At 40.6% G+C, this 23,008-nt stretch overlaps 1 protein-coding gene across 3 annotated transcripts in view; it reads left to right on the forward strand.

Annotated features, from left to right (window-relative positions):
* Positions 1–1,616: 1,616 nt before the first annotated feature.
* Positions 1,617–23,008, forward strand: part of GMDS (GDP-mannose 4,6-dehydratase) — a 639,676-nt gene continuing 618,284 nt past the window's right edge. Inside the window, exons 1-2 of one of the 3 annotated variants that reach the window (XM_058733198.1) lie at positions 1,851–1,957; positions 3,974–4,034. In XM_058733198.1, the coding sequence (XP_058589181.1) occupies positions 4,017–4,034 (18 nt within the window). In that variant the 5' untranslated portion in view covers positions 1,851–1,957; positions 3,974–4,016. Of the gene's footprint in view, positions 1,958–3,973; positions 4,035–23,008 lie in introns of all 3 variants that reach the window. The other 2 variants (XM_058733196.1, XM_058733195.1) reach the window with 2 other exon arrangements.

Consider the following 23,008-nt stretch of genomic DNA (forward strand, 5'->3'; position numbering starts at 1 on the left):
ACAAACATAAGTTTTCAAGATAATTTAGTAGATTTCAAAGACATTTCTTGCTTATAGTAAGTTCCCCTAAATGAAAGTGTTCACTGTCTTGTGCATCAGGGCCTCTTCATTAACCATTCAGAGGCAGCCTTCTACTATTGCATGTAATACACATTTATTCAGTTGTTCTATGTATAGAATAGACAGATGAGTGTGAAACCAAAGACAAGTCTATCTATAAAGGTAAGGAGTATTTCTGAGGAGCTTAGGGGACAAACAGATTTTAATTTTAATTTTTTTAAAATGTTTATTTATTTTTGAGGGAGAGAACAGAGCATGAGGGGCAGGGGCAGAGACAGAGAGGGAAACACAGAATCTGAAACAGGCCCCAGGCTCTGAGCTGTCAGCACAGAGCCTGATGCGGGGCTCCAACTCAGGAACGGCGAGATCATGACCTGAGCCAAAGTTGGACTACTCAATCGACTGAGCCACCCAGCTGCCCCAAACAGATTTTTATTTTAAACCTGAGTTTTTCTGATTTGGGGATTTGAGGTCTGTAATAACTTGCATGATAGGTTGGGGACTCTCTAGTCACTCACTTTGTGATTTGGAGTGATGATCCGAGGTGATTTACTGCAGAGAGGAATAGCTGCAGATAAGCAGAGCAGTGGAGACAGGGAAGTTTTTGTCTCTTCTGTGGATTCCAGCCAACTGCTTAGGTACACACACCTGCTGCCCTCCCAGTGTGTGAGTCACCTCTGCTCTTCTCTCTGCCCAATGTGCGGCTGCCATATGGAAGCCAATTCAGCAGACATCAAGCTAGGACCCCATCTTGCATTTGAATTGTTATTTTTTTGAAATTGGCCATGTCTAGGTTTATAGGACCTTGCAGTCTTTTCAACATTTCCTTAAGTTGCACATGAGTGAGGCCAGACTTACTTGTACTCTGCCAGACCTCTGAACTAGAATACTTTGAATCCAGTTACTTGGAACTTTGTGCCTGGTTCCAAGCTTCAGGGAAATATGAGAAGAGCCAGAAAGCCAGGATACAGGTGAGGTTAGTCTTAACTCACATCTGTGACACCATTTAGGGTCCTTGTAACGCTAGTGCTTTCAGTACACATAAAACCAAACTCATCAAAAGGCATTGCAACAGGTTTTCATAAATTATTTATCAAAGCTAATGGCCCCAGGCCCTGTGACGCCTAGATTTGGAATTCAAGGCTTTCTCCTTACTTAAAGGTCAGTCCATACTTTCTCTCAGCATCCTCTGGAACTATTAGCATTCCTGGGAGATTCAGAGGGGCGGAGGACAAGAGATAGGGGTTCCAAGGAGGGTAAGATGGTGAAGTCTAGGCCACTGACGGCCCGACCTCTCCACGCCAGGCCTTGCCAAGGGACTGGCCAGGCGTAAAGACCTGGTAACAGTTCCCTTCCTGAAGCTGCCTATCACACCCGGACAGAGCAGACACAGCCCATCGGCCAGCCCGCCCCTCCGGCGCCCCACCCCACCCCCGGAGCCCGCGCGGCCAGCAGCGGAGGGGGCGTGGCGTGGCGCTGCGGCCGTCGGCGGGGGGCGGGGCCTGCCGCGGGCGCAGAGGGAGCGTCGCGGGCTGACGCGAATGACGCGGCGCCCGCCAGGCCGCAGCCCCGCCGCCCGGCAGTGGGGCCCGCCTCGGCCCGCCCCCGGCCCTCCCCGCCCGGCCTCCCCAGCGCCCCTGTCAGATTGTGGCGGCGGGCCGCGCGGTGCGCTAGTTCCTTGCAGCCTGGGCGAGGAGACTTGCGCGCGGGCACACCCCCACGTCCCTTAGGCGCCGCTGCCTCCGCTCCACTGGCCTCCGCTCCGCCCAGCCTTCTGCCGCACGCCCGTAGCGACATGGCACACGCGGCGGTACGCAGCCCCAGCGCTCGGGGCTCCGGGGACGGCGAGATGGGCAAGCCCAGGAAGGTGGCGCTCATCACTGGCATCACGGGCCAGGTGAGTGCCGAGGAGGGGGTTTGAGCCGGGCCTGCTGCTGCCGGGGCACATGTACGCCTTGCCCCGCGCTCGGGGCTGCCCGCGTTTCCAGGAACAGCCTTCTGGGCATCCCGGAAGGTTTCCGATGTGGCTTGTCGTAGAGCTCGGAGACAAGATGTGTCTTGTGGAGAGTGTCCTGGATACATTGGATGCTTCTAGGCTTACCTTGGGGGCGTGGGGGCGTGTGTTCTACTTGGGATGTGGTCCTCAAACCTGAGCAAGATTACGCTCTCTCACCTGTCCTGCCGGCGACTGGAGCGCTTGTTTTTCCAAGCCCTCTAGGGTGCACTTCCAATTCAGTTCTTTAGAGATCCTAGTGCTGGAGGAGGGAAAGGGACTGGTTTTCCGTGAGAGAGTGTGTGTGTGTGTGTGGAGTCAACTTGCTGTATTTCCGTGTAAGGGCCAAGGCCACTTACCTGCTAATGCTTGGGAAGCAGGGGAGTTCTTGCTCTTTTCGTTCCCGCCAACCAGATTTCCAGACGAAAAGACAAAATAAAAGAAAGTAGTGCCGTGGGGCCACAGACCAGGAAATGTTTTTGTTTGGGGAGTACACCTCACAAAACCTTTTTAAGTACACAAACTCCTGAGATTCATGTTAACACATTTGAAGTGTATGTGACAGACTGGTCCAAAAGTTAGGCTAGGGTTCTATTTTCAAATAAAAGGAGTTCCTTGAGTGAGATAATCATGAGGAGCTGTCCTGCATGTTGGAACCCCCATGTGCAGACTGAGCGTGACTGTTTCTGACAGTCATCTCTTAGAGATGTTGCAACAGGTAGGACCCGACCACTGTATCTAACCAGGCTGTGCTGTGTGAGATTCATTGGTGATGGAATAATTTTGCTCATGTATTTTTGTAGATAGTATTTCTGGAGATTTCCTGGTAGTGGCTAATATTACTCTGTAATGAAGATGATAATAATAGCTAATAAATGTTGTGTTTATTATGTATTGATCACTTGACTAATATTAACTCATTTAGTTTTTACAAGTACTCTTTGAAGGGGATTTTTTTTTTTTTAACCTTCACTTTACTGATGTGGAAAGTGAGGCATGGGGGTTTGATTTGCTGAAATCAAACAACTAGAAGTGTCTAATTCGGATTCAAACTCTTCTCACAAAGCACTCTAGCATTAGAAAAGAAGTTGGAATTGGCCAGATGTAAAGTCAAAGAATATTAGACAATTTTAACTACTGGATATCTGATTAGTTTCTGATTATTCATGCATCTTACTTTGTTTAAGGTAATTACAGTAAACAACTGTTTGAAAACTGGTTGAAGAGGTGTGTAGGACAAGGATTTGAGGTTGAGGAAGTGAACCATTAAATTAGTCAAGGGCCCATATGCTTCCAGGTCACGGCCTAATTACTTTTTTTTTTCTCTCTAATGCTGAGGACTCTTCCAATTTCTTATACTAGATCTGAAGGTCAAATGTTTACTAAGCTTATATGAACTCTTGAAGGTAGAGTTTGTTTTTTTTTTTTAGTACCATTAAGAAATTAGTTAAGCTGTTAATGTAACTCTGTTGGTATGGTTTATACCAATTTGAGTGACCAACACTGTGAATCAATGCAGGTTAGAAATAAAACCTTGTTGAGAGCTTTGAACACAGTCATCTGGTTGGTACTGAGTGACAAGGGAGGAGCAGAAGTGGCCCCCACTGTAGTTTGTCCTGTAGGCTGCCACAGGGGAGTCTTTCTTATACATGTGTTCAGCATGCTATGCCCTGGCCAGACACTTTTGGTTCATCACTTCATTTCTGACTTTAAACTCCTGCTTGAGTTTCAGGCTCCTTTTACTCTCAGCACCAGCATTTTAAGCTTTCCTCCAACATTCACCCTCTGCATTATTCCTTTCCATGTTGAGTTGTTGTGTTGGCTTCCATAGCCCCTGGCACAATGTTGAACTCTGTATTGCCATGTAAATCCTTGTTAATGGAATTTAATGCCCTGCTATACTTTGCATTTATCTTCTAGGACAGTGACTCCCTACCTGGGTATTAAGGATCTCCAGAGGACTATGGAGTTAATACCAGAGGTCTGAAAATCTATACGTTATTATTCATTTTAAAAATAATATTCAGTGAGAGCTTACTGAGCCACTCTGCCAAACATTTTATATCCCTACCTTAGGGGCAGATACAATTTTTATTCCCAATTTACACCTACCTAAGTAAGGTTAAGAATGTTCCCTGGGAATGCACATCCAATGAGTGTCAGAGCTGAGATTTGAACTGAGAAGTTGCTTAGACCCATTTTGTTAACACACTTCTGTGGTAAGCTACACACAATTAAAATACAGTTCTGTGTGTGTGTGTGTGTGTGTGTGTGTGTGTGTTAGAGAGTGAGGGAGAAAGAGAGATTGTTTTACTCTAAGAAGTCTCAGATTCAAGAAGATGAGGCAGACACCATTGCCCTTAGGGCATTCGTGTCATTGTGCCATGATGGGCTCTTAAATGGGTTGTCCCAAATTCCCACTTGAGAATGAATGCAGATAGCCATGGTGCCCTGTATGCTATTTATCATCTCTAGTATTTATCATCGGGCTTCATAGTCTAGCTTCAGCACCCCTGTCTATTCTTAATACAGTAGTTGTGAATCATTTTCTCAAGTTTTTACCTCATTAAATCACCTTAAAGAAAAACAGGCTCTGGCTTTGCATTGCTGCCTCTAGGCCCTCTACCAGTCATCCCCAAAGCTCACCTCCATTGATTGTCTTAATTGTGCTTGTGGTTCTTTACTACATATATGGGTGGAACTGTTCTTGCTGTTGTGTGAATACTGTCTCTTTGTACCTCGTTGGAGTCATTTTGTGGCTGAATGCCCTCACACGTTGTACTCCTTTTCACTCTCCTAAAAGCCTCTGTGCACTCCAAGTAATCCTGCCAAATGCAGCCATTCCATGAACTTTCTTTGTGTTTACATATATGCACCCTCCCCATTGGCTTTATAGGTAATTTACATATCTTGGTTCTTTGGTTGGTGAACTGCTTCAAGATAGAAACGTTTTCAGCATATTATCTCCCACATAGTTTTAGTTAGTGGGCTTTCAAAAATGTTGACTTACTCTTCTCATTAACAACACATCTTTGTTCCGTGTCTGCAAGGTACAATGCTTATTTTGATGCTGGTGGGAGTATAAAGATATTTAAATTTACTCATTGCCCACTGGGATTTCACAGTCTTTGAAGAACTTAAGACAATGCACATGAAAAAAGTAGTGTTGTACAAGTATGTTAGGGGCCAAATGAGTGGTTTTTCTAACCTCAGGATTCTGGGAGAATATAGGTATTGTACCAACAATATAGGTATTGTTGAATGCTAGAAATAGCAGGGACTATATTGGGGTGAACAGCGTGCATAGGAGTGCAGAGAGGGGAGGGTTTGGGGACAGTGAGCACAGATACAATAATAACAGAGGGAATTTAACTTATAAATTAGTTATACCCTTGCTCATTTCCAAAAAGATTCTGAGGTGGCATCAATAAAAAAACACATCATTGGACCATCATAAAAAGAATGAAAAGAAAAAAAGCCCCAGCGCCCCAAAACCACAGAACAGGAGTCTGCAGTGAAGGCAATAGAAAGGTGGAGGTAGTGTACCAACACCCAAAACTAAGAGGTGGCTGCTGTCAAGGTGGACGTAAGATTCAACTTTGAGGTTCCTTATAGTCAAGACAAAGTGATAGGTGAATGAGAGGTGAGTGAAACTTTTTATTAGTACTACACTCTTAGAGAAATAACTTAAAAAAAATGTTTATTTATTTTGAGAGAGAGAGAGGGAGGGAGCATGTGCACAAGCAGGGGAGGGGCAGAGAGAGAGGGAAAGAGAGAATCCCAAGTAAGCTCTGCACTGTCCGTACAGAGCCTGATGTGGGGCTTGATGTCACGAACCATGAAATCATAACCTGAGCCGAAGTCGAGTCAGCTGCTTAACCAACTCAACCATCCAGGTGCCCCTAGAGAAACAACTTTTAAACAACAGAACAACATGATGCACAATATGGTTGATAGTAGTTTTTTAAAAAAGACACTCATCTCCCTGGGACACTTTTATTACTCCCTATTGGATGACAAAGGCACACTTTTTTGATAGAGACTTAGATAATTGAATGGTTAGTGTTTGTGAATTTTTCCCTTTTTTAAACATATACTTTTCTAACATCTGTTATTTCAAGCTGGTCCCTGCCAAGAGAGCACACAAGTTGGAGCTGTAGATTACTTTGTCAGGTATGTTGATTGTCAGTTGGTGTTTTAAAAGTGGAAGAATTTGACATGGTGAGGTCCTTCTCACTTGTAAGTTGGTCTAGATTTTCTTTGGGAAGTGGTTTAGATCTGGCCAAACATTTATGCAAGTACCTATTCAAGGTTCCAGATTTCTGCATCATGACAGATGGAAGAGAAAGCATTTATCTTTAAATAGTTAAGAGGAGTTAACTTGTCTGTGTTTGGAAGACAACAAAGAAACTTTTGGTCCCTTTGGGTTATCAAGGTCAGATTCTTTAAGTCATATTTTGTTTCAGAATTTTTTTTTTATGGCTTATTTTTTATTTTCACCGATTTTGTTTCATTTGAGCATACTCTAGCTTCCATGAAACAATCCTGGCCTTTAAAGAAAACACGTTAAATGGATAACCTAATTCCCTGGACTCGGGTGGCTTTTGCAGGCTTCCTTTTCTTCATTGAAGGGTTAATTTAGCACATTAGAAAATAATAATTGAGAATTGGCAGGAAGTACCATTCTCCCCACAATTTTCCATAACTCCTTTTAATTAATGCTTCAATTGAATTATAATAGATGAAGGGGATACTACCTCTTTTGGTTTTACTTTCTGATGCATATTCAGTTTCCCACAAATTTCTACATTCCAATATAGGTATCAGAAACATCACTTATGGAGATGGAGATTTATTTTTTATATTTATTTATTTATTTATTTGTTTCTTTATTTAATATGAAATGTATTGTCAAATTGGTTAACATACAACACCCAGTGCTCATCCCAACAGGTGCCCTCCTCAATACCCCTCACCCACCTTCCCCTCCCTCCCATCCCCCCATCAACCTTCAGTTTATTCTCAGTTTTTAAGAGTCTCTTATGGTTTGGCTCCCTCCCTCTCTAACTTTTACTTTCCTTCCCCTCCCCCATGGTCTTCTGTTAAGTTTCTTAGGATCCACATAAGAGTGAAAACATATGGTATCTGTCTTTCTCTGTATGACTTATTTTACTTAGCATAACACTCTCCAGTTCCATCCACATTGCTACAAAAGGCCATATTTCATTCTTTCTCATTGCCACGTAGTATTCCATTGTATATATAAACCACAACTTCTTTATCCATTCATCAGTTGATGGACATTTAGGCTCTTTCCATAATTTGCTATTGTTGAAAGTGCTGCTATAAACATTGGGGTACAAGTGCCCCTATGCATCAGCACTCTTGTATCCCTTGGGTAAATTCCTAGCAGTGCTATTGCTGGGTCATAGGGTAGATCTATTTTTAATTTTTTGAGGAACCTCCACACTTTTCCAGAGCAGCTGCACCAGTTTGCATTCCCACCAACAGTGCAAGAGGGTTCCCGTTTTTCCACATCCTCTCCAGCATCTATAGTCTCCTGATTTGTTCATTTTAGCCACTCTGACTGGTGTGAGGTGGTATCTGAGTGTGGTTTTGATTTGTATTTCCCTGATGAGGAGCGATGTTGAGCATCTTTTCATGTGCCTGTTGGCCGTCTGGATGTCTTCTTTAGAGAAGTGTCTATTCATGTTTTCTGCCCATTTTTTCACTGGATTATTATTTTTTTGGGTGTGGAGTTTGGGGAGTTCTTTATAGATTTGGATACTAGCCCTTTGTCCGATATGTCATTTGCAAATATCTTTTCCCATTCCGTTGGTTGCCTTTTAGTTTTGTTGATTGTTTTCTTTGCAGTGCAGAAGCTTTTTATCTTGATGAGGTCCCAATAGTTCATTTTTGCTTTTAATTCCCTTGCCTTTGGAAATATGTCAAGTAAGAAATTGCTGTGGCTGAGGTCAGAGAGGTTTTTTCCTGCTTTCTCCTCTAGGGAGATTTAGTGAAATGTGATAATGTCTGTTAAAACTAGCCCATTTGATTGGTAATGGCTACATGGAATCATGGAGCCAAGGCTTTTTCCAGTGCAGGGGAGAGGCCCATGATTGGTTAGTGATGTCTGCCTGGGAGAGGGAGTGACAGCATGCATGCTATGTCTTTACAGGATTGCGACTCCTTGAGAATAGGAAAAAAGTGTCTTAGTCATTTATCCCCTGTGAGGTACTCAAAATTAAGTTAATTAAATTAATCTTTAGTTACTGTTGTTTATTGTCTTGCAGAAGACTTGCCTGGAAATTGCAGATGATTGTAGAAATAAGAATAAAATGTTAATGATGTATTCCTTTTTGGTTGGGTAGAAGCAAGACATCGTCAGGGTACTGGGCAGATTGGGATAGTATATACTTGACAAATTGCAGTTTAGGAGGTGAAATGATTTATTATAACTTAAGGTTTAAAGGACATGGAATATGTTCATTTCAGGGAAAAAAGGTAACATGCCCAGTTTTGTGTGATAGATTTCCTACTGTTTTTGTATTCATATTTACCACTAAATTTGAAATATACTCCTGTGGTATACATGTTGGGATTTTAGAGCTACAGTTAAATACCATTATTGTGTAGAGGAGGAAAGGAGACTGAGAAAATGTGATTTCCCCAGGTCACACAGAAAATTAGTGCTCGTGTTGATTAGCACCCTGGACTCTTGTGTTTCTATTATGTTAGGACTCATCAACACTGTCTTCTGCTAACAAGAAAGGGAGACTGCTTTAAGCTAGGAATATTAGAGTAGAAACTATATGTAGTAATATTATAGTGTTCTAGAAAGTTGAATAATAATAAATATACATGTGAAGAGTAATCAAATCTGTTGTGATATGTAAGGTAAAGGTAACTTTATGTAACATTTAACATCTTATATTAACAAAATATTTTCCTTCTGCAAAAATTGTGAGGCTTAGGGTAATTAAATAGGAATCTTTAGTATGGGATCTATAAAGGAAAATTAACAAGATTATAGGGACTAAATAAAGAAAGGTTAACTTTAGACAACACATTCTTTCAATTTTTTTATTTGAATATAATTGACACGCAATGTTACATTAGTTTCAGGTGTATAACATAGTGATTAAACTTGTCTATACTTTATGCTATGTTGACCTCAAGTGTAACTACCATCTGTCACCATACAACACTATTACAGTACCATTGACTGTATTCCCTGTGCTGTGCCTTTTATTCCTGTGGGTTACTTACTTCATAACTGGAAGCCTGTATGTCCCACTCTCCTTCACCCATTTTGCCCATTCTCCCACCTCCTTCCCTCTAGCAATCATCAATTAGTTTTCTGTATCTACAGATCTGATTCTGCTTTTTGTTTGTTTATTCATTTGTTCTGTTTTTTAGATTCCACATATGAGTGAAATCATATGGAATTTGTCTTTCTCAGTCTGACTTCTTTCACTTAGCATTATACTCTGTAGGTCCACCCATATTGTCACAAATGGTAAGTTCTTATCCTTTTTAATGGCTGTATAATATCCCTGTGTGTGTGTATGTATGTATGTACTACATCTTCCTTATCCACTAGGACACTAGGATACTAGTGTCCTCCATGGACACTAGGTTGCTTCCATATCTTGGCTATTGTCAATAATGCTGCAATAAACATAGGGGTGCACATATCTTTTCAAATTAGTGTCTTTGTTTTCTTTGGGTAAGTACCCAGTAGTGGAATTATTGGATCATATGCATTTTTCTATTTTGAAGAACCTTCATGCTGTTTTCCATAGTGGCTGTATCAATTTACATTTACACCAACAGTGCATAAGGCTTCTTTTTTCTCCACATCCTCACCAACACTTGCTATTTCTTGTCTTTTTGATTCTAGCCATTCTGACAGGTGTAAAGAGATATCTCATTGTGGTTTTGATTTGCATTTCCCTGATGATTAGTGATGTTGGACATCTTTTTATGTTGGACAACACATTCTTTAGAGACCTTAGACATTCACTATTCATTCAAGGTCATATGCTGTCCTGAGCTGGTCAGTGCCTCCAAACTTAGTGCTACCTTATCTACTCATGACATGGGAAAACCCAGTGCTGCACATCTCCATGTTTGGCCTCTGGACTCCAAGGCTGAAATGAGAGTGGCTTTTATTAGTTACTGACTTGATTTCTGGATGAACTGAAAGTACACTTAAGTGTCTTTGTGATCCTCAACGGCTCTTTAAGGTGTAGAGTTCTCAACTTGTCTGTTGAAGCAGCCTTTCCTGAACTTTTGTGAGACAGAAGTTACCACTAAAGAAGAATTATATGGTTGTGATTCTATGTAAAGAATCAGGTTTAAGGAGTGAGGCAAAATGTTTGCCTTCTGGATATTTAGTAGATAATTATTGGGGATAGGGTACAGAAAAAAATTACTGACATTGATAGAATGATTACTGTGTGCCATACAGTGTACCAGGCATCTTTACAGATTATCTCTTTTAACCCCAGGTGGTATGAATTTTTACTGTCCACCTTGTATTAAACAAGGAAACCGAGCCTTGGAGAATTTCAAAATGACCTAAGAACCCTTAATGCACTAGTTTTTTTTTCCCTCAGGACCTTCTTTCCTGCATTATCAGACCAGCTCTGTTGGGGCAGTTTGTCAATTAACTGCAGAAGTTCACTGCTCTCAACTTGTTTTTAAAGGCTGCTATATAATTTGATTGGTGCCTTACCATGCTCCTTAGGTGATGTTAACATTAGCAGTGTGTGTGTGTCTTAGTGGAAGTATGGAAGGGGGGTAGGGAAATGGAGGTCGAGCACTATGTTCTCTGAGTCCTTTTGAAGGGTTCTTGTGGCTCATTTCCCCAGTGTTCTTTTCAGTTCTCTGAGGGATTTTTACAGTAAGAGATTAAAATACTTCTCCCTGCTCATGAACCTTCCTCTTCCAGGGGAGAGCCAGGAGCCAGCAGTCAATTAATAGGATCCTCAGAAACAGGTAGGTCTCTGGGGCTACAGTGTGGGTGATGGGCTGTCTGGATGAAAATTGTGGCTGGAGAGCTTATACATAAGCTCTGATGGTCTGAGTTTTCAGTGTGGTGGAGAGAGGCAGGCGAGAGGCTGAGATGCTTGCTTGTGCAGCTGCTACAAATTGTTCCCAAGGATTCTTCTACCTGCACATGGATCAGAGAGTTACAGCTCCCAGTTCACTTGTTGTGCCCTTAGATACATTTTTTTTTCTTTCTCTAATGCTACTTTTTGTTTCTATAAACTGGGGTTTGTCCTTGATGTCAAGGTCCAGATTAGATTTTCCTCAGACTCAGAAGTCTTCTAGATTCTTGTAGCCTGTTATGAACAAACATGGTCTAAGCCTGAAAATAGTTTTGCCTGCAAAATGATCTTAGCAAGTACTTTTGATTTGATGTTTCTTCTGGTGAGTTAGTTTAATCTGAAGAGATGCTTCCTTGACTTGAGAGTAGCCTCCCCTCTTCTCTCTTCCAATAGCATTGTATTTGGGCTACTAGCAATTCTCCTATTTCATACCTCTTCTAAATTTCCAGGCAGTAATTTTTTTCATGCTTCATTTATCTCTCCTCCCAGAGGCAATTACATTTTGGTGTGAATCTGTTTAGTAATAGAAGTATTGTTAGTCGTAATTAATGCATTCATCAAATGTTTGAGTGCCAAATATGTGTCAAGCACTAGGGATATAACAGTGAACAAAACGACAAAAATGACCATCCTTATAACATTGATGATGTTCTAGATGGTGTTGATAATTATGGTAATTATAATAATTAGCACGTATTGCACATTTACTTTCTGCCAGGCACTGTTCAAAGTTATTATATTTATTACTGAAACAATAGAGCACTCCTATGATGCAGTTTTCTTATTATCCCCAATGAATACAGAAGTTAAATATATTATCCAAAAGTGGGTCCAGTCATTTTTTTCAGAGTGACATCTGAAATGTAAATCCCATTATTTTTTTTCTATTAAGTTTGTAATTGGTATCAACATATAAATTCAAAGGAGAGATACATAAATTGTATATAAGATTTGAAAAACAAAGCATATTTAAGAGTTTTTTGCAGTTGTGGAAAGGTGGATTATAGTAGTAAAATAAGCCTGCACTAACCACTCACTACATTAGATACCTTTTATTTTATTAGCTGTGTCATGTGGGTCATATCTTAGTTCTTTGGAGGACCTGTATTGATGACTAATCTTGTAAACTCTCTGCAGGCTGGGGCTCTGTCTTGGAGCAAGTGGAAGAGAATGAGTTAGATTTTTAGCCCAACTTGGGTTTGAATTACTGATTAGTTGCTTATGAGCTGCATGGCTTTGGGCAAGTTTTAACCTTTGCTGTTGGGTTAAAAGAGTAATTCTACCAAGTAGAAAATAATTCTTGTACATAATAGGGACTTTTGCCCCATTATTAGAATGTACCTTCTCTTCACAGTGTTAAGAAGATAATAAAAGATTTCTTGAATTTAAGGAAAGAAAGTGGAATGAAGAGTGTATTAATATTTAGCTTTGCTTTGCACGAGTCTATTATCAGTGGCAGAAAGTTCCATAACATTTGGAATCAACCACAAGGCTGTAAAGTACTGGAAGTGAGGAGATTTGACATCACTAAGTCTTACAGACTGATTATATAAGCAGATCTGGGAGACAGTCTTATCTTCCTGTATAAGAGGATTGCAGGCAGTGGACTGCACTCTGAATCTTCCTTACTGTGATTGTGGTCCTGGAATGAAAGGTTGGCATATTGGAAATGAGAAAGATGTGTTGAGTGCTTTCCTACTTTGATCAAAGATTGTTATGTGGTGGAAACGTTTTTTAGTCTTTACATGTAACTAATTGATTACCTGAGGAAAGAACATGGAACTGAGAATCAGAAGCTGGGTTTTAACACCACCTTTATTTTATAGCCTTAATTTTTTCTGAGCCTGTTTCTTAATCCTTATTGCAAAGATGCTTTGGTCATCTCTCAAGTCTATTCAGAGTGTAAAGTGCTATGACTTTAGGATTGAACCCTAAAGGTGGTTCAGTGAGTTAAGTGTCCAGCTCTTGATTTCAACTCAGGTCATGATCTCATAGTTCATGAGTTTGAGCCCTGCATTGGAGGGCAGAGTCCCACATCATCCAGAAAGAACCTGCTTGGGATTGTCTCTCTCCCTCTGTACCTCTCTCTTTCTCTCTCTCCTCCCAAAAATAAATAAATAGGAATTTGTAAGGTTAAAGTGAAAAATCTGAGCTGTCCTTTTTAGGTTATACCTAATTAAGTGGTTTTTTTATGAGAATGGATTTTTAAATTCCTGTTATTTATTATATATATTTTGAGCTTAGCATTTAATAGTTGAGGTTTTATTCATTCAGTAAATATTTGCTGAGATTTATTCTGTGTTGAAGTAGGTATTGGAGATATAGGCACCAGCAAGATGAATATGATTTTGTCTTTAAGAAGCTGATAGTCTGGTGAGCAACAAGCAATTTTACAGCATGTTAAGTAGTATGATAGTAATAAATAAGTCACAGAATCACATGAAGATCCTTTCTTAAATAAAAATGCTCTAAAGTATCATTGGGGCACCTGGGTGGCTGGGTTGGTTAAGTGTCGGATTCTTGGTTTTGGCTCAGGTCATGATCTCGCAGTTCATGGGTTTGAACCCTGCATCGGGCTCTGTGCTGACTGTGTGGAGCCTGCTTGGGATTCTCTCTTTCTCTCTCTCTCTGCCCCTCCCCACTCACACATGCGTGTGCGTGCTGTCTCTCTCTCAAATTAAAAATTCTCTAAAGTATCATTAATTCAGTAGATTTATTGATTGAGCATCTCTTCCTTGGAAATTTCTGGTTATAAATGCTGTTGTATTAACAGGGTTAATTGTGAGGCCTTCTTGTGGAAAGCTGAGCTGCCTAAGCTCATATACTACTGTATTCTTCTTTTTGACATAGAACTCTTTTGAATAGTCTTATATTCAGTGAAGAATGGTTAAATCAATTTCTGACTGCAGGCCTTTCTCTGAACTGGGGCCGCTGACCTGTTTGTGCACCTGGGGAGGAGGGGAGCCAGCCCCGGTAAGTAGCTCAGAGGTGCAGTCTGGAATGGGAGACAAAGACTGCCTGTGCCCGCCAGCCAGAGGCCATTTATTGGTGAGGTGGAACGGCACTTGCCAGAGGAACTGGAAGTGTGGATCAGGATCCTTTAAGACGTGGGGTATGAATCCCAGCTGAGCACCTGGCAGGTGAGGGAGACTGGAGCAGGACAAATGCCTTGCTGGTGCCTGCACTGCACTGCAAGGATGGCCTAAATAGAGTGGTTTGGGACATGCACACAGGGAGGAGAGACTAGGGTATGGCCATTTTTCTCCCTATCACCAACAAGGTAGGGCTTCAGGGAACGGACAAGGTGACACTCACCTATACCAAACTATGCCCCTCTGTGTCTGGTAACTGTGTATCTACCAGAGGAATATTGACACTGATGGAACCAAACAGTCCTTCCTCCAGAGCAGTGCAGGCACGGGTTCCAAGGCACCAGCAGTTTTGCATTTTCTGATTTAATTCTTGGTCAATTCTTATTTTGTGTGTGTGTGTGTGTGTGTGTGTGTGTGTGTGTGTTTTCTCTTCCTCCTATTCTCTAGTCTCGTTATTCTGGTTGTTGGTTTGTTTAAGCAGACATATTTAATCTATTCTTTTTACACCTCTTCTGTATCTCCTTCTTTAGTTTCCTCTCTCTCTCTCTCTCTCTCTCTCTCTGGATTAAGCTGTATAGTTTCTCTGCCTGGTTTCTTTTCTTTTCTTTTCTTTTCTTTTCTTTTCTTTTCTTTTCTTTTCTTTTCTTTTCTTTTCTTTCTTTTCTTTTTTACCACCCCTGTCATTGCTCTCTTTGGTAGGGATATGGCTTCTTCCACCACCACCCCTCCACCCCCTTTATAAAAAATTTTTTTTCTAGGGTTACTTCAGCAAACAAATCAGAGAACACCTGGTGGAAGGTCGAAACCACCACTACAAGTAGGGAGATAAAGCAACCAGAGTCACAACAACAGAGAGCACATAACACACTCCAGAAACACCTTCTGAAGGGCTGGGCGCTAGACAGCATGACTCCTTTTCAATACAGTAGTGCTCACAGGTGCAGGACACATAACAAGCTATTAAAACACATAAGGGACAGAAAACTAGTCAAAATAACGAAATGGAATAATTCTCCTTAAAAGAAATTCCAGGAAGAAATGACAGAGAATTGCTCAAAACATATGTAAACAATATATCTGATCAAGATTTTAGAAAAATAGTCATAAGATTAATCACTGGGCTTGAAAAAAATAAGATAGCAGAGAATCTATTGCTGGGGAGATCAAAGAACTAAAAAGTCACAATGAGTTCAATGCTGCAAATGGGCTACAAAATAAACTAGATGCAGGGACAGCAAGGATGGAAAAGGCAGAGGGGAGATTAAGTGAAATAGAAGATAAAATTATGGAAAATGATGAGGCCAAGAAAGAGACATAAGAAAATACTAGACCATGAGGAGAGAATTAGAGAACTAAGTGATTCAATGAAACGTAATAATGTCCATATCATAGGAGATCCAGAAGAAGAAGAGAGGGAGAAAGGGGCAGAAGTTTTACCTGAACAAATTATAGCTGAGAACTTCCCTAATCTGGGGAAGGAAGCAGACATCCAAATTCAGGAGGCACAGAGAACTCCCTTCAGATCTAACAGGAATAGATTTTCTCCCTGGCATATCGTAGTGAAACTGGCAAAATACAAAGATAAAGAGAGAGTTCTGAAAGAAGCAGCTAGGGACAAACAGGCCTTAACCCAGAATGGTAGACACATAAGGGTAGTAGCAGACCTGTCCACTGAAAATTGGCAGGCCAGAGGGAATGGCAGGAAATATTCAATGTGCTGAAAAGGAAAAATATGCAGCCAAGAATTCTTTATCCAGCAAAGCTGTCATTCAGAATAGAAAGAGAGATAAAGGCTTTCCCAGGCAAAAACTGAAGGAGTTCATGACCACTAAACCAGCCCTACAAGAGATCGTATGGGGGACACTGTGAGTGGAATGCTGCAAAGATGACAAAGGACCAGAGAAATCACCACAAGAAGGAAACCTACAGATAACACAATGACACCAAATCCATATCTTTCAATAATCACGCTGAATGTAAATGTACTAAATGCTCCAATCAAAAGACATAGGGTATCAGAATATATAAGAAAACAAGACCCATTAATATGTTGTCTACAAGAAATCCATTTTAAATCTGAGAACACCTTCAGATTGAAACTGAGGGGATGGAGAAGCATCTATCATGATACTGGAAGTTAAAAGAAAGCTGGAATAGCCATACTTATATCAGAAAAACTAGATTTTAAACTAAAGGCTGTAACAAGAGATGAAGAAGAGCATTATATCACAATTATGGGGTCTGTCCACCAAGAACTAACAGTTATAAAGGTTTATGCCCCCAATTCGGAAGTATCCAAATATATAAATCAATTAATCACAAACATAAGCAATCTTACTGAAAGGAATATGGTAATTGCTGGGGACTTTAATACTTTACTTAAAGCAATGGAAAGATCATCTAGGAAGAAAATCAATAGAGAAACAATGGCTCTGAATGATACACTGGACCAGATGGACTTGACATATATATTCAGAACTTTTCATCCAAAAGCAGTGGAATACACATTCTTTTTGAGTGCACATGGAACATTACCCAAGATAGATCACATACTGGGGCACAAAACAGCCCTCAATAAATATACAAGAATTGAGATTATACCATGCATATTTTCAGATAACAATGCTATGAAACTTGAAATCAACCACAAGAAAAAGTTTGGAAAACCTCTAAAAGCATGGAGGTTAATGAACATCCTACTAAAGAATGAATGGGTCAACCAGGCAATTAAGAAATTAAAAAATATATGGAAACAAATGAAAATGAAAGGACAACAATCCAAGCCCTTTGGGATGCAGCAAAGGCAGTCCTAAGAGGAAAATACATTGCAATACAGGCCTATCTCAAGAAATAAGAAAAATCCCAAATATAGAATCTAACAGTAATCTTAGAGGACCTAGAAACAGAACATCAAAGAAACCCCAAGGCCAGCTGAAGAAGAGAAATAATAAAGACTAGAACAGAAATAAACAATACAGAATCCAAGAAAAAAAACCCCAAAAAACAGTAGAACAGATCAATGAATCTAAGAGATGGTTTTTGGAAAAAATAAACAAAATTGATAAACCCCTAGCCAGACTTCTCAAGAAGAAAAGAGAAGAGACCAAATAGATAACATCACAAATGATAAAGGACAGATCACAAAACCAACCCCTCAGAAATACAAGCAATTATCAGAGAATACTATGACAAATTATATGCCAACAAACTGGACAACCTGGAAGAAATGGACAAATTCCTAGGCACCCACACACTACCAAAACTCAAATGGGAAGAAACAGAAAATATGAACAGATGCATAAGAAGAAATTGAATTGGTTATAAAAATTTCCCAACAAATAAGAGTCCTGGGCCAGGTGGCTTTCCAGGGGAATTCTACCAGACATTTAAAGCAGAGTTAATACCTATCCTTCTCAAGCTGTTCCAAAAAATAGAAATGGAAGTAAAGTTTCCAGACTCATTCTGTGAAGCCAACATTACCTTGATTCCCAAACCAGAGACTCCACTAAAAAGGAGCATTACAGGCCAATATCCCTGATTAACATGGATGTAAAAATTCTCAACAAGATACTAGCAAATCGAATTCAACAGTATATTAAAATAATTATTCACCATGACCAAGTGGGATTCATTCCTGGGCTGCAGGGCTGGTCCAATATCCACAAATCAATCAATCAATCAATCAATCAATGTGATACATCACATTAATAGAAGAAAGGATAAGAACCATATGATCCTGTCAATAGATGCAGAAAAAGCATTTGACAAAATACGGTATCCTTTCTTTTTTATTTTTTTTAATTTTTTTTAACGTTTATTTATTTTTGAGACAGAGAGAGACAGAGCATGAACAGGGGAGGGTCAGAGAGAGAGAGGGAGACACAGAATTTGAAACAGGCTCCAGGCTCTGAGCTGTCAGCACAGAGGCCGATGCGGGGCTTGAACTCACGGACCGCGAGATCATGACCTGAGCCGAAGTCGGCCACTTAACCGACTGAGCCACCCAGGCGCCCCCGGTATCCTTTCTTAATAAAAACCCTCGAGAAAGTTGGGATAGAATGAACATAACTAAACATAAAAGCCATATATGAAAAGCCCAGAGTTAATATCCTCCTCAATGGGGAAAAACTGAGAGCTTTCTCCCTGAGATCAGGAACACGACGGGGATGTCCACTCTCACCATTTTGTTAACATAGTGTTGGAAATCCTGGCTTCAGCAATCAGACAACAAAATGAAATAAAAGGCATCTGAATTGGCAAAGAAGTCAAACTTTCACTTTTCACAGATGACATGATATTCTACATGGAAAGCCTGAAAGACTCCATCAAAAAGCTGCTAGAACTGATACATGAATTCAGCAAAGTTGCAGGATACAAAATCAATATATAGAAATCTGTTGCATTTCTATACACCAGTAATGAAACAACAGAAAGAGAAATAAGAAATGGATCCCATTCACAATTGCACCAAGAACCATAAAATACCTAGGAATAAACCTAACCAAAGATGTAAAAGATCTGTATGCTGAAAACTATAGAAAACTTACAAAGGAAATGGAAGAAGACACAAAGAAATGGAAAAATACTCCATGCTCATGGATTGGAACAACAAATATTGTCAAAATGTCAACACTATCCAAAGCAATCTACATTCGATACAATCCCAATCAAAATTGCATCAGCATTCTTCTTGAAACTAGAATAATCTTAAAATTTGTATGGAACTACAAAAGACCCTGAATAGCCAAAGTAATGCTGAAAAAGAAAACCAACTGGGGAGTGTGGTTTGGGAAATCTGGAGCCCAGGAGGCGAAGACCTGAAGGATCTCCATACTGGCTGCACACCTAATTCTGACATTTTACCTCAGCTAAAAGTGTGAGGAGAACTTGGAAAAGTCTGATCATTGTGAAATCTACGGATGCTGGCATTGACAGAGAATGTGGCCTGGCACCCTCCGTGTAGTTGGGAGTGTATCTCTCTCGTGTTTGTGTCACCGGTGCCTGGCACTTGTAAGGCTCTTGATTAATGTTCATTGGTGGGAGAAGTAAATCTCTCTTAGGGGATGATGTGCCCTGTGCATGGGGGAGAATGGCCCTCATTTTTTGGGCTCCTCTCAGCTTTGCTGATGAAGGTTGGGAAAGTCATGGTACAAGCTCTCCCTGGGCCTAGAGGAGGCAGTCCCTTGAACACTTGTGAAGAGCCATGCTGCTTCCAACCACCTGATCCCATCCCTTTACCTAGTTCTGGTCTCTTCTGAATAAAGAGATTGGGGGAGAGGGGTGCAGAGCAAGGACATACAAATGTTTAAGTGAATGTTTAAAGACAACTAATATTTTGTCAGATGCCCACTATGTGGAGCCAAGGACCTTCCCTTTTTGCCATATAATCTTAATCTTCAAACCTGGCTCTACACTGAGGACACCACTTCACCTGTAGCTCTTTTGAGAAGAGGTTGTCTATATTTCCACAGTTTACATATCCCAGGGTGAAGTTTTGGGGCCAGCAATCTTCCTTGACCCTTAGTGCTGCCCCTTCTATACCATTAACTTGCTACCCTCTAAAAGAAAGAAAGAAAGAAAGAAAGAAAGAAAGAAAGAAAGAAAGAAAGAAAGAAAGAAAGAAAGAAAAAAAAAGAAAGAAAAAAACCAAAGCAGGCATCACAATCCTGGACTTGAGCCTTTACTACAAAGCTGTAATCATCAAGACAGTATGATACTGGCATAAAAACAGACACATAGATCAATGGAATAGAGTAGAGAACCCAGAATTGGACCCACAAATGTATGGCCAACTAATCTTTGACAAAGCAGGAAAGAGTATCCAATGGAAAGAAGATAATCTCTTTAGCAAATGGTGCTGGGAGAGCTGGACAGCAACATGCAGAAGAATGAAACTAGACTACTTTGTTACATCATATACATAAATAAATTCAAAATGGATAAAAGACCTAAATGTGAGACAGGAAACCATCAAAACCCTAGAGGAGAAAGCAGGCAACAATCTCTTTTACCTCAGCCACAGGAATTTCTTGCTCAACACATCTCTGAAGTCAAGGAAAATAAAAGCAAAAATGAACTATTGGGACCTCATCAAGATAAAAAGCTTCTGCACTGCAAAGGAAACAATCAACAAAACTAAAAGGCAGCTGATGGAATGGGAAAAGATATGTGCAAATGACATATTGGATAAAGGGTTAGTATTCAAAAACTGTAAGGAACTTACCAAACTCAACACCCAAAAAACAAATAATCCAGTGAAAAAATGGGCAGAAGGCATGAATAGACACTTTTCCAAAGAAGCCATCCAGATGGCCTACAGACACATGAAAAGATGCTCAATGTCACTCATCATCAGGGAAATACAAATCAAAACCACATTGAGATACCACCTCACATTGGTCAGAGTGGCTAAAATTAACAACTCAGAAAAGAACAGATGCTGGCAAGGATGTGGAGAAATGGGAACCCTCTTATATTGTTGGTGGGAAAGCAAACTAGTGTAGCCGCTCTGGAAAAGCAGTGTGGAGGTTCCTCAAAAATGTAAAAATAGAAGTACCCTATGACCCAGCAATAGCACTACTAGGAATTTATCCAAAGGATACAGGAGTGCTGACTCATGGGGCACATGTACTCCAGTGTTCATAGCAGCGCTTTCAACAACACCCAAATTATGGAAGGAGCCCAAATGTCCGTCAACTGATGGGTGGTTAAAAATGATGTGGTTTATACATACAATGGAATACTACTTGGCAATGAGAAAGAATGAAATTCTGTCATTTGCAGCAACGTGGTTGGAACTGGAGGGTATTATGCTAAGTGAAATAAGTCAGTTAGAGAAAGACAGATATCATATAGTTTCACTCATATGTAGAACTTGAGACACTTAACAGAAGACCATGGGGGACTGGAGGGGAAAAAAATAGTTTCAACAGAGAGGGAGGCAAATCGTAAGAGATTCTTAAATACAGAGAACAAACTGAGGTTTTATGGGGGCTCACGTGGGAGAGGGAAAAATGGGTGATGGGCATTGAGGAGGGCACTTGTTGGGATGAACAGTCGGTAATGTATGTAAGTGATGAATCATGGGAATCTACCCCCAAAACTAAAAGCATACTGTATACACTGTATGTTAGCCAACTTGACAATAAGTTATATTAAAAAAAAAAAAGATACTTGTTAAAGGCAAACTTCACTTATTCACAAATTTCACTTAACACAATGTTATGGAAAAAAGAAAAACCCTATTATTTTAATATGATTTACTCTGTTCCTTGGAAGAGTACTGTCTTTTTGTAACTTTTCACAAAATCACTTGGTTTTCCAGTATTCCTTTCATAAACTGTATGTTTATATTTGTTGTTTATCATTTATTTGTACATATTTTTATTTATTTTTTCTTAATGTTTATTTTTGGGAGAGAGAGAGAGAGAGAGGGGCAGAATGTGAGTGGGGGAGGGGCAGAGAGAGAGGGAGACATAATCTGAAGCAGGCTCCAGGCTCCTAGCTGTCAGCACAGAGCCTGATGCAGGGCTCGAACCCATGAACTGAGCTATGCAGGCAGCCCTACATTTGTTCTTTAAAAATGATGAACTGGAATTTTACAGATATGTGTAGGCCATTGTAAGATTTTTTTGTCGACCAATGTTGAAAAGCTAAGCTTTGGGGCGCCTGGGTGGCGCAGTCGGTTAAGCGTCCGACTTCAGCCAGGTCACGATCTCGCGGTCCGTGAGTTCGAGCCCCGCGTCAGGCTCTGGGCTGATGGCTCGGAGCCTGGAGCCTGTTTCCGATTCTGTGTCTCCCTCTCTCTCTGCCCCTCTCCCGCCCGTTCATGCTCTGTCTCTCTCTGTCCCAAAAATAAATAAAAAACATTAAAAAAAAATTTAAAAAAAAAAAAAAGAAAAGCTAAGCTTTTTATTTTAGCTTAAAGTGGAATCTCTTAAAATTGAATCTTGATTGCAAGAGACCTGCCAGGGTGGCATGTATTCCTGTTGGAGTGAATTGGAGTGAACCAAGTCCAGGAGAAAGAATGAGAACCACAGTTTGTCAGGAATTGCTCGTGGGCTAGCAAGTGAGCCTACTGCAGTTTCTCGGGTGAGGGCCTAAGACTGGATCCTCCTGGATCAGAGACAAAGGACTTTATTATTTATCCACAGGAGGCAGTATGAGCTTCATGTTTGCAGCACTTCTGTTTGCATCAGATCCTCTTGCCCCCCTCAGGTCTGTGGAGGCAAAAAGGTGGTAGGTTTAGGTAGATGTGGCAAATGCAGTGGGTATCATGCCTCACAGTTGAGAAACCCTAAGGTTTTGGGACCCTAATCTTTTATAAGGGGGCTGCTGGAAAATTTGACCAACCTTTGCTTGGGAGGGAGACATTTTTCTAGATAGCAAACAGGTCTTCCCTTTGCTCCAGAGATAGGAGACAATATGTTCATCTTAAAAGGCTATCTACTTTACAAATACCCTTGAAACGATAGGATTGAACGAAAGCTGTCAGTGGGTCTGCTCATAAGACATACAGAAACAGGTGAGATGCATGGAGAACTGCTTCCCAATACCTTTTACTCTGTGAATTGAAACTTACCAGTTTGACAACTTAGAGACGTTTTCTCCTTATTTCTCCATACATCTCCATGGGAAGCTTGAATTTTATTTTGGATCCCCCTTTCTTTTACCATTTTTACTTGAGGAACAAAATCATAAGACTTGGACTCTGGTGCTTAGTGTAGGCTGGGTAAATGTGCATTGCC

The sequence above is a fragment of the Neofelis nebulosa genome, chromosome 6 (assembly GCF_028018385.1).
Source record: "Neofelis nebulosa isolate mNeoNeb1 chromosome 6, mNeoNeb1.pri, whole genome shotgun sequence".
NCBI lineage: Eukaryota > Metazoa > Chordata > Mammalia > Carnivora > Felidae > Neofelis > Neofelis nebulosa.